At 44.9% G+C, this 14,345-nt stretch overlaps 1 protein-coding gene across 2 annotated transcripts in view; it reads right to left on the reverse strand.

The window, feature by feature from the left end:
* palm1a (paralemmin 1a) overlaps positions 1-14,345 on the reverse strand; it is a 133,241-nt gene that overhangs the window by 15,163 nt on the left and 103,733 nt on the right. Inside the window, exons 5-7 of one of the 2 annotated variants that reach the window (XM_028816649.2) lie at positions 13,220-13,334; positions 8,705-8,726; positions 1,994-2,059 (exon numbers count right to left, since the gene is read on the reverse strand). In XM_028816649.2, coding sequence (XP_028672482.2) covers positions 1,994-2,059; positions 8,705-8,726; positions 13,220-13,334 — 203 coding nt within the window. The remainder of the gene's footprint in view (positions 1-1,993; positions 2,060-8,704; positions 8,727-13,219; positions 13,335-14,345) is intronic. The other variant, XM_028816651.2, reaches the window with a different exon arrangement.

A 14,345-nucleotide genomic window follows, 5' to 3' on the forward strand; every position in this document is an offset into this window, starting at 1 on the left:
TACTTTGTATAAGAAGGGTTAAAATCTAAGCAATCGACGTCAACCTCAGAGTGAATGTTTGCAGTGCGCCATCTATTGAAATGGACTTTGTAATGCATGTAGTAATAAAATGCATGGCACTTGACATTCCAACAGGTGGTGCATCAGTAACAGGATTGCATTTTACTTTTATAGCACCTATCCCATGCTCAAGTGTCGGTGTATCTATTCAGTTGCTATGCCTCTGTCATTCCAACAGATGGTGCATCACAAACATGAATACTGCTTTTATGACTCTCATACCAAATGGCATATAACGGAGACATAGGCATCGCAGTTGTCATTCCAACAGACGGCACATCTCAAACCCTTGCAGTTTTATCGCCACAGATTATTGTGATGCACCATCTGTTGGAATGACAGAGCCGTAGCAACCAGATACCCACATTTACTGATACATAGACACTTATCTTTTTATTTAGGTGGACTAGCTGTGCTACTTTATCAAAGACGGGTTAAAAACTAAGAAATCAACGTAGACCTCAGAGTGAACGTTTGCAGTGCGCCATCTATTGGAATGGACTTTGTAATGTATGTAGTAATGAAATACATGGTACTTGACATTCTAACAGGTGGTGCATCACAAGCATCCACCATAATAAAAAGGACAATAATGGGATTATATTTTACTTACACCAACACTTGAGCATGAGGAAAGGTACTGTATATCTGTGTGTCTATTCACATACCAGAGACATAGGCATTGCATTTGTCATTCCAACAGATGGCACATCTCAAACATTTGCAGTTTTACCACCACAGACGTTTGTGGTGGATCATCCGTTGGAATGACAGAGTCATAGGAACCGGATAGATACACATATGTACAGACACACAGACACTTGCCCTTTTATTGAGGTGGATGGAGGTCTGAGTGACCCCTAAGCAGGTCTCGCGTGGGGTTTCATGCCATCATTACATCTTTCACCACCGGGATGCTGTGCCGTTATCGAAAACTGCAGGAGTTTGAAACTTAATGTCGACTGTTTGCCATACATACACGTGATTCAGTTTTGTTTAAATGACTTGAATTTTATGGTTTAAAGTGCAGTCACGTTGCTTCACTGCCACTTTACTAATAAGTGTGAAATGCTCTTGTATAAAATAATTAAAGCATCACACAGTGTTGCCGATTTTTCCACTAATGGACATTTCCAGTGCAAGTTCTCACTTCTCATCCAAAATCAGGTTACGCACGTCAGTAAGAACAGAACTTGTTCGGACCCCTGACACCCACCTGTATAACCAAGTTTGATGAATTGGTGGACAGCCCAGTGTCACAGTAACACCCTGCATGGACTTTGCATGTTCTTCCTGTGTCCCAGTTGGGTTCACTTCCCCCAGTCCAAAGACAAGCATGTTAACTGTCCCCCGAGAGTGTGTGTGTGTGTTCAACATGTAATAGACTGGCGCCTGCCCTATGCCTGGTGCTTGCTGGGTTAGGCTCCACCTCCCTCGTGACCCTGATCAGGATAAGCAAGTTTGGATTATGGATGGGTCACAGATTGACAGAGGGGGACTGAGGAGTGATGAGCTCAGTCACTTTGTGGACACAGAGGGGGGCTCTAAAGCCGCGGACAGACAGCAGTGGAGCGGGTGCATGTTAGAGGTGTGGTGACCATTTGGATTGTGACTTGGCTTGATCTCTGTGTGACTGTCCGAGGCGCTATATGAAATGAGTGGACATCGGCTAGCAGATTGATCGAGTTTGATTTGTCTGCTTTGTTTAATTGTGTCAAATGAACGTTTTACCTGCAACCACCGGCACCCCAATGAGCTTCTTTGGTTGTCTTCTCAAAGACATTGTGTCCTGTCACCGACTCAAAGGTGTGTCCTAGCTGTGTACATTACGCCATTTGTCCTGCATGTCTTAGGATGAGGGCAGATGTCAGTGTGGACCCTCACCATCTTGGCCACTCTAACAGCTCTGTTCAGGACAGCGTCCACAACTCACCTGCCTTCATCATGTCAGAGTGACCTCCGGACTTGTCCAGACGAGGGCTCTTGTGGCCTCTGACAGCTACAAGGACGATGACAATACAAGTGAGAGGCATGGAGAGATGAGGAGAAAAACGAGACAAAGAGAAAGTGACAACATTTAAGGCAAGAAGCAGATGCCTTGGACATCAACAAAGCACAAAGACCCCCCCCCCCCCCCCCCCCCCCCAACCCCCCGCGCTCCATCCCCCCGGTCTCCATTGCATCCCCGTTATATGCGGACATCCGGACTGCAAAGTAGAAAACACCAAAGAGCTTAGGAATGGTCACTTTGAACCACAGGACAGCTTGAATTCCCAATTTCACTCCCGGCTACCCTCTGACCACCAGGAGGCAGCATTAAAAGACACTAGTATTCTAGTCTACTGGTCCAACGATGAGTGAGCCTTGGCATTGGGTAACTGCACCTCCTGTCAGGAAATCTCCAGGGTCTCGTCTCTGGCTCATTTGTCTTTTCCTTTTACATATTAACTAGCTGTGCTACCCAGGTAAGATGGGTTGAAATCTAAATAATCAACGAAGACCTCTGTGTTAACGTTTGCTTGGCACCATCTAATGGAATGTATTTTTTATACATTTGTCTGTCTGAGTAACTGTCCAGTTCCAACAGATGGTACATCAAACATTTATAGTAAATACATCGCTACAATTGTTTGTGATGCACCATTGGTTGGAATGACAAATGCAATGCATATGTCTGTTATATGCCATATGTTATGGGATTTGTAAAAGCAGCAATGTTGGTAATGTTCCGTCTGCTGGAATGAAAAATATGCCATTTGTTGGAATTACAAATGCATTTTACTAACTGAAATGTTTGTGATATGCCACCTGTTGAAATGACAGACACAGCAACTGGACAGATACACAGACACTATTTGTAGTAATACATTGCTACAAATGTTTGTGTGGTCCCATCTGTTGGAATGACAAAGCAATGCATTTGTCTCGGTTATATGCCATTTGGCATGGGATTAATAAAAGCAGTGTTCATGTTTGTGATGTGCCATCTGTTGAAATGCATTGCATTTGCCATCCTATTACTACAAATGTTTGTGATGCGCCGCCTGTTGAAATGACAGACGTAGCAACTGGACAGATAAACAGATACTTATTTGTAATAATAAAATACATTACTCAAATGTTTGAATTGCGCCATCTGTTGGAATGACAAAGCTATGCATTTGTCACTGTTATATGCCATTCGGCATGGGATTTGTAAAAGCAGTGTTAATGTTTGTAATGTGCCATCTGTTAGAATGGAAAATGCAATGCACGTTATTACTACAAATGTTTGTGATGCCCCATCTGTTAGGCTGACAGAGAAATAGCAATTGGACCAATACACAGATACACGACCACGCAGGCAATTATCCTTTCATTAAGGTGGATTTTTGTCATCCTTTGAGTTAAATTTATCCTTCCTGTTTAATTTAGTGAGTAGTATTATGTTAATTATTCAATTTGTATTATGTTAGCGATTATTTGTTTCTTATTTATTCTCTGTATATTGAGCCCAAGGGGGCGGGGTCATCTAAGCTCCACCATTAGTACAACTTAAGAGCCTGGCAGACATCAAGATGGCGGAGGCGCCCTTGGAAGTGGCGTCTGCTCCCTGACTCTCCTTTGTAATTCGGTTTCTGGATTCTTCTGCTCTTCTTGTACGTGTTTACTATTCCGATGTTCTGGTTTTTGGACTTTGGCTTTGCTCTAGACTAAGATTTTTGAGAAATTTTTGTGGAATGGTTTGGACTGGGAAAGGAGATAAAGAATGATTGTTTTTAGTATTTTGGGACCAGCAGTTTTTATTTTTCTCTTTTCAGTTTGCCCTGTTTGTTGTGCCCGCACCCACCTGCTGCCTGCTTCTTGAGTTTGGGGTGAGGCCTCCCTCCATGGTAGACCTCAGTGAAGCCAGAGGCTAAATTTTGAGGGCTGTAGCTGCACAAAGCAATCTGAGGGGACTGTGGCCCCCTGGGTGCAGATTAAGGGGGCATGTGGAGCAGCTGTGGCCAGAATGTCCATACATGCAGTTTTTGACTCCAATGAACAGTTTGCTTTATAAAAAGCATGAAGAATGGAGGCCCAAACACAAATCTTACATTCCCTGTCAAAACAGCCGGACGCTCTCCTTACGGTGCAAAGTGGGCCCTTGAGGACTCTCCTGTCTCGCATATTCTTCTGCAGGTCAATAGCTTTGATGCTTTTACCGCCCTGCTTGTCCGATATCTCAAGGAAAGGGCGCCGAGAGTCAGGATGAAGGCTAGAGGTCCATTGATCCGTCTAAAGTCTCCTCCAGCTCGTGGATTAGTGCCCGAGTGCTTCCAAGAATGAGTGTCAGTCTTGTCCTGGGGCACAGAGTGGACAGGACGGTAACGCCAAGTCAGCGGATATCCCTGAGCTGCCGTAAGACTCAGAGTGCGTCTCCATCTGTCGAGTTCAAGTGTCTGACTTCGCTCGGCTTCCTCCATCTTGGACCAAACACTGAAGTCTCACTGCAGACTCCCAGCTTTGCTACTCTCTTACATTCACCTGTCCATTTATTAACTTAGCAGACACTTCTATCCAAAGCAACTGACAAAAGAGGTCAACAGAACATCCATCTGGGGGACTCTTAGGGAACAAGTGTGACAGAACAAGGGGCCAAAAATTGATCATCGCAAGTGAAGAGCGCAGAACAAAATGCCAGCGAGTTCCACTTCCGTAGTCACAAGAGCTAACCAAGGCCACCATCAATTAGAACGAAAATCACCAAATGTAGGAGCGTCTTCAAAAACACTTCTTAAACACACCAAGAATATCGAATGGCGGTGGGCTGATCATTCTACCAGGCAGAAGCTACACAAGAAAGAGAGCCCGGACTGAGGTTTGATACAACATAGAGGTGACCAGTGGCATCACTCAGGGGTGTGAGGACCGCACAGGGTGGTACTGTAATTCATTTGCAATGGTTTTTATGGAACTCTTTGATAGTGTGCCACTTCCAAGCTTGTCAATCCCACAAAACTTCCACAGCTAAGCCCCTAATAAGTGCTGAAGCTGGTGACTCCCCTGCGAGTGGCATCAGTACAAGATTGGGATTCTGCAGATTCTGTATGGTCTGGTGTGAGAGGAGGTCCATCTGATACCAAGAGTTACCGTAGTGGGTGACCAGGTGCTGTCTTAATGCATGGGCACACTGGGCAGTTGCCTGGGGGCCCCATGATAATTTATGTATGTTGTGACTTGCTGAGTGGTTATGTAGGTAGGGACCCCAGTACATTGCCTATAATGCTGTTAAGACAGCCCTGTGGGTGACACCAACCTTAGTGATGTCAGAGAGCATTCAACAGCAGGTCTGAAGAGTTGAGAAAGAGCAGAGAACCTCACAAGTGACTCCACATATAAAAGGTGTAGACCCTCCGACTACTCTTTAGGCAAGCATGAAGGATTTGAACTTTAGTATGTGTGGATCGGAAGAAAGGAGGGACAAGTGCCCACCACGGCATTTTAAACACCAGATGTGTCACTGCGTTTCTGAATCATCTGCAGTGGACTGGTGACACATGACAGTCCTCCTGATAGGAGAGAGTCCAGATGTGACAAGAACAAAGCCTGGACCAGGAGTTGTGCCTCATACGTCATCAGATATGCTCTGATCGTGTCCGACGTTGTGCAGAGTGAACCTGCAAGGCCGAGGGGCCATCAGTGGTCAGTGAAATAGCGCCACATTTCTGAAAGTGAGGGGACCTTTTGGAATGGGTCCACATACTGGGAAGGAACCCCAGATGGGCCAGGATAACAATCAGTCACACCGAGCACAGTGCAGAATTTGGTCTTTAAAATAAGAAACATTGGCACGTCAGTTCATCAGCATAACTGAGAACACTAGGGGGCAGTAGGGAGACTTGCTACTTTATACATGGCCCCCTGCTACAAGTGATAAAGTGTCGGAAACCAAAGGGCTGGCTCCTTAAAGGAAGGATGGGATACTGGGGGCCACCAGAAGGCGCTCATCATCCCCAGCTTTAGTGGTTTTTAATCCCTGTTGGTTTATTTGGCCATCTTTTTTTTGGATTATCTACTAGCCATCCCCTGTGGCTCCGCCCATGTATTCGTGAAACAGGACAGCGAGGAGGACCCCCGCCTGGCGTCACGCTTCCCCCCACCGCCCCGGCACACAGTCTGTCTCTCGGATTAGCGCGGATATATCACTCCTGCAAGCAAACCTATGATTCTTAGTGCGATGAGAGAAGTCGCTAAATCAACCGGAATATTCAAGCAAATTCTAGAAAAAAACCCGATCTAAATCCGTGAAGTAGTTCTCTCGTGAAACACGGACAGACAGACAGACGTTGGAATATATATATATATATATATATATATATACATACACACACACACACAGTATATATATTAGTAGCCGTCCCTTGCAGCTCTGCCCACATAGAAGTGAAACAGGACAGTGAGGAGGGCCCCGCCCCACTCTCCTCCCCTCTCCTGACATCACACTTCCCCTCCCCTTGGTCCGCAGCCCCACTCTCTCTCTCTTATTAGCGCAAGTAAATTGGTGCTGCAAGCAAACTGTGATACTTAGCGCGATGAGAGAAGTCACAAAATCAACCGAAATCCGTGAATAGTGGACAGACAGACAGACAGACATTGGATTTTATATACATCTATATAGAGATACTGTAGTATAGACATTAAAATGTTGTTAATTTGCATGTACAGTAAAACCTCAATGATCTGTCACTCGATTAACCTGACAGTCTCCACTAAGTGCTACTCCTGCTTGTGTGGTACGCGATGCCCATTGGAACAACTCCCTCTTGAGTTGGCACGCAGTGGTCTTCCCCAGCACCACAGTATCAGTTACCTGCCTTCAGTTTTAATAAGGTTTCGTAACTTTTCTCTTTTGTTATAATTAATCTACAGGGCTATTCAAAATGAAAGAGCAGATTTCAAAAATGTATTTCAAACCAACTGTATAAGACAGAAGCACATTCTACACATCACTGGATGGAGTTCAAAGTTTGGTCCAATCCATCGTCCTGGAATGGTAATGCCGGACCTTCATGTAAGATGGTGGCCCGCCTCATTTCCCCTTGGAGGTCCGGCGTTACCTGAACACCACCATTCCCGGACGATGGATTGGAAGATGTTGCTCATCGTCTATAACCTCCAAGGTCTCCAGACCTTATACTCCCTGTGATTTCTATCTATGGGAGTACATTAAAGAAAGTGTTTGTTCCACCTATGCCCACTAATCTTCAAGAAGCTGTGAATTCAGACAGACAGCACTTTCGGTTGCCAAATGGAATGACCGACACTGCCACAAACCCAGAAAACTCGGAAGTGCCCATCACCAAGCTTTACCCTGTTGTGTTTGTGGCGTCAAGGGCCAGGCACTTCCAGTCAAGATAGCGTTGGAGAAAGATATGGAAATACCCGAACACCAACAAAATGACATTCAGTGCCCAGTGGGAACCCGAAAGTTAAGTCAGACAAAAAGTGAACCTAAACATAAGCTGCTTCTCCCAGCGCGAGGATGTTGGAAAATGAAGATGGTCTCTTAATATGAAGGATACACAGCAATTAATACCAGCTGGACAGGTAACTGCAGGGCTCTGCCATAAATGCCTATCGATGTGGAAGGTTATTAGTGCCATCCAGCAGGTTAAATACATTGCGATGCCATGCACATATCATTGGCACAGTTTTATGGTGCCACGCTTATAAGCATATCAGCCTAACGATGGATTGATTTTTACCAAAGCACTCAATTTTCATGCAATCCAAAAGGGTGCTACATTTAACTTTTTGTCTGTTGTTGCCACTAGGGGGCATCACTGAGCCCCGAAACCCAGACATAACTACACCAGGACAGTCCCGGGTTCAAATTATTTTCACAAAATTACCTCCGACAGGCGCCTTCTCACTCAGCAGTGCACAATCCAATGCTTTTGTGTTCTTTATCCTCCACTGTGCCCAGGAGGCCTTTGTCCTCTTCCACCAAACTCCCACTCGCCTGAGCTTCCTTTATGCAGACCCAGGAGTACTTCCGGTGCTACGGACGTCAGCAGGAACCTCCCTGAAAAGAGGAAGGCAGCTTCCCGAAGCTCCCCCTGGTGGCCCCTAAGAAACCCAGCAGAGTTAGGGACTACAACTCCCATGCAGCCCCGTGCAGGCGTGAACATGGGAGGGCCACCAGAGGAATGCTGCCACCTAGTGCACGGGAGGAGCTTATGGCCTCAGGAAGCTGCTTCCCTCCATTTATTTATTATAAATTCTTCCCAGCCACGTAAGGAACCATCGATTCTGGTCAGGTGGGGGGGTGGGGTGCGCTGGCCAGTCCATGTCCTCTGTGACACCATAGATCACAAGTCATAACCGAATACAAACATATTGCATTTCGATTTAAGACCATGTAGTACTCATGACAAGACTGATCAAATGACCAATCAGCATCAAGAGGTGGGACAAGGGGCGTCACCATTCAAACCCCATGGATAACAAGTGAAAGGTGCACAGCTATGGCCACTCAGGGGGATTCACTGCTCCTAATTTCTGTCACCCTGAGCAGCTGACAACTTTAATAAGAATTATTTTCCATTTCAATAGATGAACAGAGGAAAAAGACACAATCCAGCAGGTCTCGGGAGAAACTTCAGAATACCGGGACACTTACCTTTAGTGGAGCCGACAGGAGTCTGCAAAGAGAGAGCAAAAGAAAGAATGAATCTTTATATAGCGCCTTTAACAGGAAAAAAAAATACAATTCAAACTGCAAAGACGTCTGAGGTCCGAGGAGAAACTAACGCGTGGAACAAGCATGAAGGAAGCAGAAAGGAAGTGGAAGTCAATCTGCCACATCGTGTCATTCACAAAGAATAAAGTTGGAAAGTTAACTGCTAGCGCTGGTCACAGAGAGCACTACAATAAAATGCTTCATGAGCCAATTAGTAAATCTTCTTTAAACGTATATAGCACCTTTCACAGGGAATACAATCAGAAAGCCAATTAACCAGTAGTCGTTATTTTACTAGGAGCCGTTTCACAAATGGCTTCATTAGAACAATCAGGACGATGGCAGGCCCAGCAAAGCTCACCAGTCCTGTCCACTGGATCATATCCAGCACTGAGGGTCCCTAAAGTCCTCCTGCCTACCACACTACCTGGACATATAAAGCATGCCTGCGCGTCTCTGCTTGTTCAGAAGCCAACTACTAATTCCTAATTCACAGAGAAAGCAGTTATATTGGACCTTCCAGGACACATTGACCACAGTTCTTTATTTCATATAGTGCTTGTCACAGAGGGCGCTATGACACGTAGCTTCATAATCCAAGCGGTAATTCTGCTTCTAGTTATATAGCACTTTTCATGGTGAATATAGTCAGACAGTGCCTTATGAGTGACTTGACCACACATCTTAAATTTTAGAGCGCCAGATGACTCAAGAGTTCGAATCCCATAAACACCAGAAGTGACGCCACCCCATTGGGCCCTTAATCTGCAATCGCTCCATCCTGCGGGTGTGACGACTACAACAACATGAACCATATATACTCGTGTTTAAGTTCTCCCGTGGATAAGTCGGGGCTTGAATTTAATTTCCGATATTTTATAATGTCGGTCAGTTAAGTAGAATGCGGAAAACTCACGCTATTGGTCCAAGAGATTACGATAAGCTAACGCCCACCTGAGAGAGTAACCACGGAGCACACGGCCTTATTTTTCTATGTATTGTGCCTATGTGACCATACTACCAACTATTCCGAAGCAATGTTTGCACCGTTTTGTTTTTCTTTGTATCTCACACCCTCACACACCTTTATCGTAAGAGCATCCCTTATCTACGATGGAGCGTTCGATACGAAGAAAATATGAAGCTTGTTTGAAATTGAAAGTCATTGAAGTGGCTAAAGAAATTGGAAACTGCGCTGCTGTAACAAAATTCAATGCGTCCGAGAAACTGATGAGAGATAAGAGGCGGCAAGAAGATGCAAAAAAAAATATGAAGTGTCGCAATTTTGAACAGGCGTATAAATCGGGTTCTGATTTTATGGGTTTTAAGACCCGACTTATACGCGAGTGCATACGGTAATATTATGCAGCACGTTTTCACACAAACAAAGGATGCTCAAAGTGCAACTGCATGATGTTAATCTGCAGGTCCTCCAACTTGCAGGGAAAACTTGGGGGTTGCTGGCAGGATTGGCACTCTTGTCACTCAAAAAACAAACAAAACAAACACACTGTCCCAGTGTGGCGCCGAGGTCTCACCTGTTGCACTACGATCTCAGTGCAGGGGCCTCACGTATAAATGGTGCGTACGCACAAAAATGTTGCGTAAGAACGTTTCTACGTTCAAATCGCGATGTATAAAACCTAAACTTGGCATAAAGCCACACACGTTTCCACGGTAGCTCATACCCTGTCATATACAAGTTCTGCACTTGGTTTTGCAGACTGGCGGCACCCAGCGTCAAAGCAGTGCTACTGTTCCTGTGTGGTTATCCTTTCTTTTAAAGATCCACATCCCTGACGCAGCTTTATAAATACACTGAAATTAACCGCATATTGTTTATGCACTCAAGCACACACTCACAAGGGGGCGATCGGGAACTGCCAACTAACCAAAGGCATCTGATTGTAATTAACCTGTAACAATATAATGGTGCACAGAATGGTCAAACTATTCCAAATACTGTAACTACTTTAGCGTTGTTACTCTCACTGCACCTTCTTCTTTCAGCTGCTCCCGTTAGGGGTTGCCACAGCGGATCATCTTTTTCCATATTACTCTCACTGCTCCACTCGGAGTATTTATATCACTGTATCCGAGTGTGAATCACCGCTCTACAGCAGCTGATCGGATTATCGGGATACAGCATCAAGCACACGCTGCCTCAGCCATGCTGTCTATTTGAACTGCTCCCATACGTCAAACGCTTCACAGCCTTTCCTGTACGGACTTCGCGGTTCACAAACAGTTTCATCCCAAGAGCTCTAAACGCACTCAATCAGTCCATCAAGTGCTCCTTGTAGAACTGTTTGTACTTATAAGTACAATCACCTCACTGTAAACTTGTGATACAGTTATAATATTACACAACCTGAGCCACTTTACAAAGCACGTATTTACATATGATGACGATATTTTTAAGATGAAATGCAGCAAAATAGGTTTATTATACACATAAAACTAACTAAATGGCGCCGCAGCGCTAGCTAGTTCATGGTTTGTTCCTGCCTCACGCTGTATTCTTGCTGGTGCTGACGCGACACTGGAAGGATAGATGGAAAGAATAAACAAACACGTACTACGTACTCAGTGAGGTTAGGACTAGGACCACCTGCACCCCCTACTTATCTTTATCTTTACGTTAGCTTTATCCAAGTGATGCGACATTGACCCAAGCAAGTCCTGACCCCCACCTGCTTCCAACCCAGTTTAGCTCCATATTTGAGCCAATGAGAGTCTGGTCATCCTAATTCTATTAAAACTGAATGCCAATGAGTGCCCCCTAGTGGTCAGTTTTGAGTGTGTGTATGTTTGTTGGGGGGGGGGGGGGGGATATCTCTTTCAAGGACTTAACCAGATACTTCATACCACTACTTCATATACTGGCTGTCAAGTCGCCCTCCTCTTTAACCCTTTAACCGCCAACTCCCTAAATATTCCCCAAGCCAGGCGAAATCTGAACAATTTTTGTTTTTTTACTTTTTTACATTTTTTTTACATTTTTTACATTTATTCAAGCAGTATTGACCACTAAATGTTGTGCAAGTTGCCAGTGTATACACGAAATCTATAAATGTAACCTGAATTCTCAGCTAAGCAAAACATCTTGATACCAAACCGTGCCCTTTTCAATGGTAGATACTGTCGAAACTGTAAGCGGCCCTTCCACGACAATAAACTTTCATCAACTGCAACTGACGGTCCTGGCATGTAGGGCAACTGAAATGCTTCAAATAAATGATCAATCAAAGGACGTAGCTTGAACAAGTGGTCGCGGTTTGGATCTTTCTTATCTGGCTCGTTTCTGTTGTCATTCAAATGAAAGAATTTCAGCAGCAAAGAGAATCGGTTACGTGTCATGACAGCTGCAAAAATAGGTGTTGCATACATAGGATCTGTAGACCAGTACATCTCAATATCTGGTTTTCTGATTATTCCCATCAACATCAAAATCCCAATGAATTTTTTCATTTCGTTTTCATCAGTGTCAAACCAAGCACGAACACGGGAATGTGGAGGTAAATTGGGATTTTTCTCAATAAACTGTGCTGCATACAGATTTGTCTGATGAACAAAATGTCTGATCAAATCAGGTGACACAAACAGCTCATAAAACTGCTCAGCAGTGTAATTGTTTACATCAACAATAAAGCCACACGTTGCCTCAAATGAATGCAGAAAAGGTAGTTCACCTCGGGCAGCAGCCCAGCTGAGATGCTGGGGATACACCCACTCAGCGCCGTCATCCGATGCGTCTTCATTCACAATATCATGCAGCGCACGTTGCTGCTCATCACTGTCACTAAAATCTTCTTCAGAACTGCTACAATCATGATCAGAACTGTCCAAAATCGCCTGCAAAGCCTCACTTGAAGTCAGTTTACGTTTCGCCATATTCATAGCTGTTACATGCGAATCACGTCACATGACCGGCCAAAACAACCACAGACTTGTCGAAATACAACGTAGTAATAATACCCACGCCAAACCGTCAGTTATACTACTTGCCAGGCATTCATATAACCACAGGCAAATGTGCCGGATAATTCCGGCAGTATGGCGTTAGCATTAAAACAGCGGTGCTGGATATATCCAGCAGAGGGCGGTGAAGGGGTTAAGTAGATGACTGTGCATATATCTGTTAAAAGGTGGTCTGAGGGAGGACACTGCATCCTTTTGTGAGACCCTAGAAAGTCACCTAAACTACAAAGGCTCCCAGTGTCACTATATAATAGTTTTAATGTCTCTATAAAGAACATCCAATCACTATGACAAGGCACAATATAAAGTAAAGACTGCTTTTCATTGAAGTTAAAGTAGGAAGATGTCTGTAGCTAACCCACACACCAGCCAAAGGTGAATTGTGGACCAACAGCTCTAAACGTGAGCCACCATCACCCCAGGCCAGCAGGATGTGCTTTCACAAGGCTGTGCCGTCTGCAGTAGGACACTCACGTTTGAGACGCCATCCCCAGTCTTCCCAGTCTCCTCCTTCGCTGCTTCTGACAGGTTCTCCTTTGTTGATGTGGCTGAGACTCCACTTTCCAGCTCCTCCAGTTCCTGCTCCAGTCTGGGGGGGGGGGGGAAGGGCAGCAGAAAAGGAAATTAAAATCACTGCAAGACATAACACCAGATAACTGGAGAGCCTCAAACCCGCCTTTTTCTATGCAGGAGGGGAGAGCCTATTTTTGAGGCATCGGGCCAAAGGCAGGAGCAGCCCTGGGTGGGATTTCAGTCCGTGACGGGGCGCACTCAAGCACACACCCACAAGGGGGCGATCGGGAACTGCCAACTAACCAAAGGTGCACGCATCTGAAAGGTGGCAGAGACACGGCAGCACCGGGCGAGCATGCAGAGCCCACTCAGATAGAAGGTTCAAGGTTCTTTTGCCATCTGTGCATAAAACCAACAGTCTAACCAACAAGCACATTGGAATTCTTGTGCAGAGTTCTGTCTGAGTCATAGTAAAACGTAAAACATTAAAAACAAAAAATAATAATAAATAGATTATACCAACACTATACAGAAAGGTGGTAATATCTACACAATAAAAAATCCAATTATATGGTAGGTATTGCCCAGTTAAAATATTGCACATTTTTCACTCGTCATTTACATGACAAGTAAAGTGAGGTAGTGTGAGGTTATTACACATATTCAATAATTTTGTTTTCCCATCAGTCTGACTGTGGTGGTGAAGAAGTAGTTATTGAAAAACCTTGTTTTGTGAGTGATGATGCTGTCCGCTCTGCTGTGTCTCAGGTTGTACGTACAGTTTTTGTGTCCGAGCAGAGAGTGAGCTGGATGGAGCGAGTCCCTGATAATTCCCTCTGCTCTTTTCCCGACAGCGATGTGCATACATAGAGTCCATGGAAGGAAGTTTGGTCCCTATGATCCTCTCCGCAGTCTTTAGGACTCTTTGCAAAGCCTTCCTCTCTGCCTGCGTGGTGTTCCCATACCAGACAGTGATGCCTGTTCTCTATCAGTCCTCTGTAGGCCTGGGTGAGAGGGCGATGGTTCAGGCCAGCTTTCTTGAGCCTTTGCTGGACTTTTTTTCACTGTGGCTGTGGTGTTAAGAGTC

This window comes from Erpetoichthys calabaricus, chromosome 12 (assembly GCF_900747795.2).
Source record: "Erpetoichthys calabaricus chromosome 12, fErpCal1.3, whole genome shotgun sequence".
NCBI classification, from domain to species: domain Eukaryota; kingdom Metazoa; phylum Chordata; class Cladistia; order Polypteriformes; family Polypteridae; genus Erpetoichthys; species Erpetoichthys calabaricus.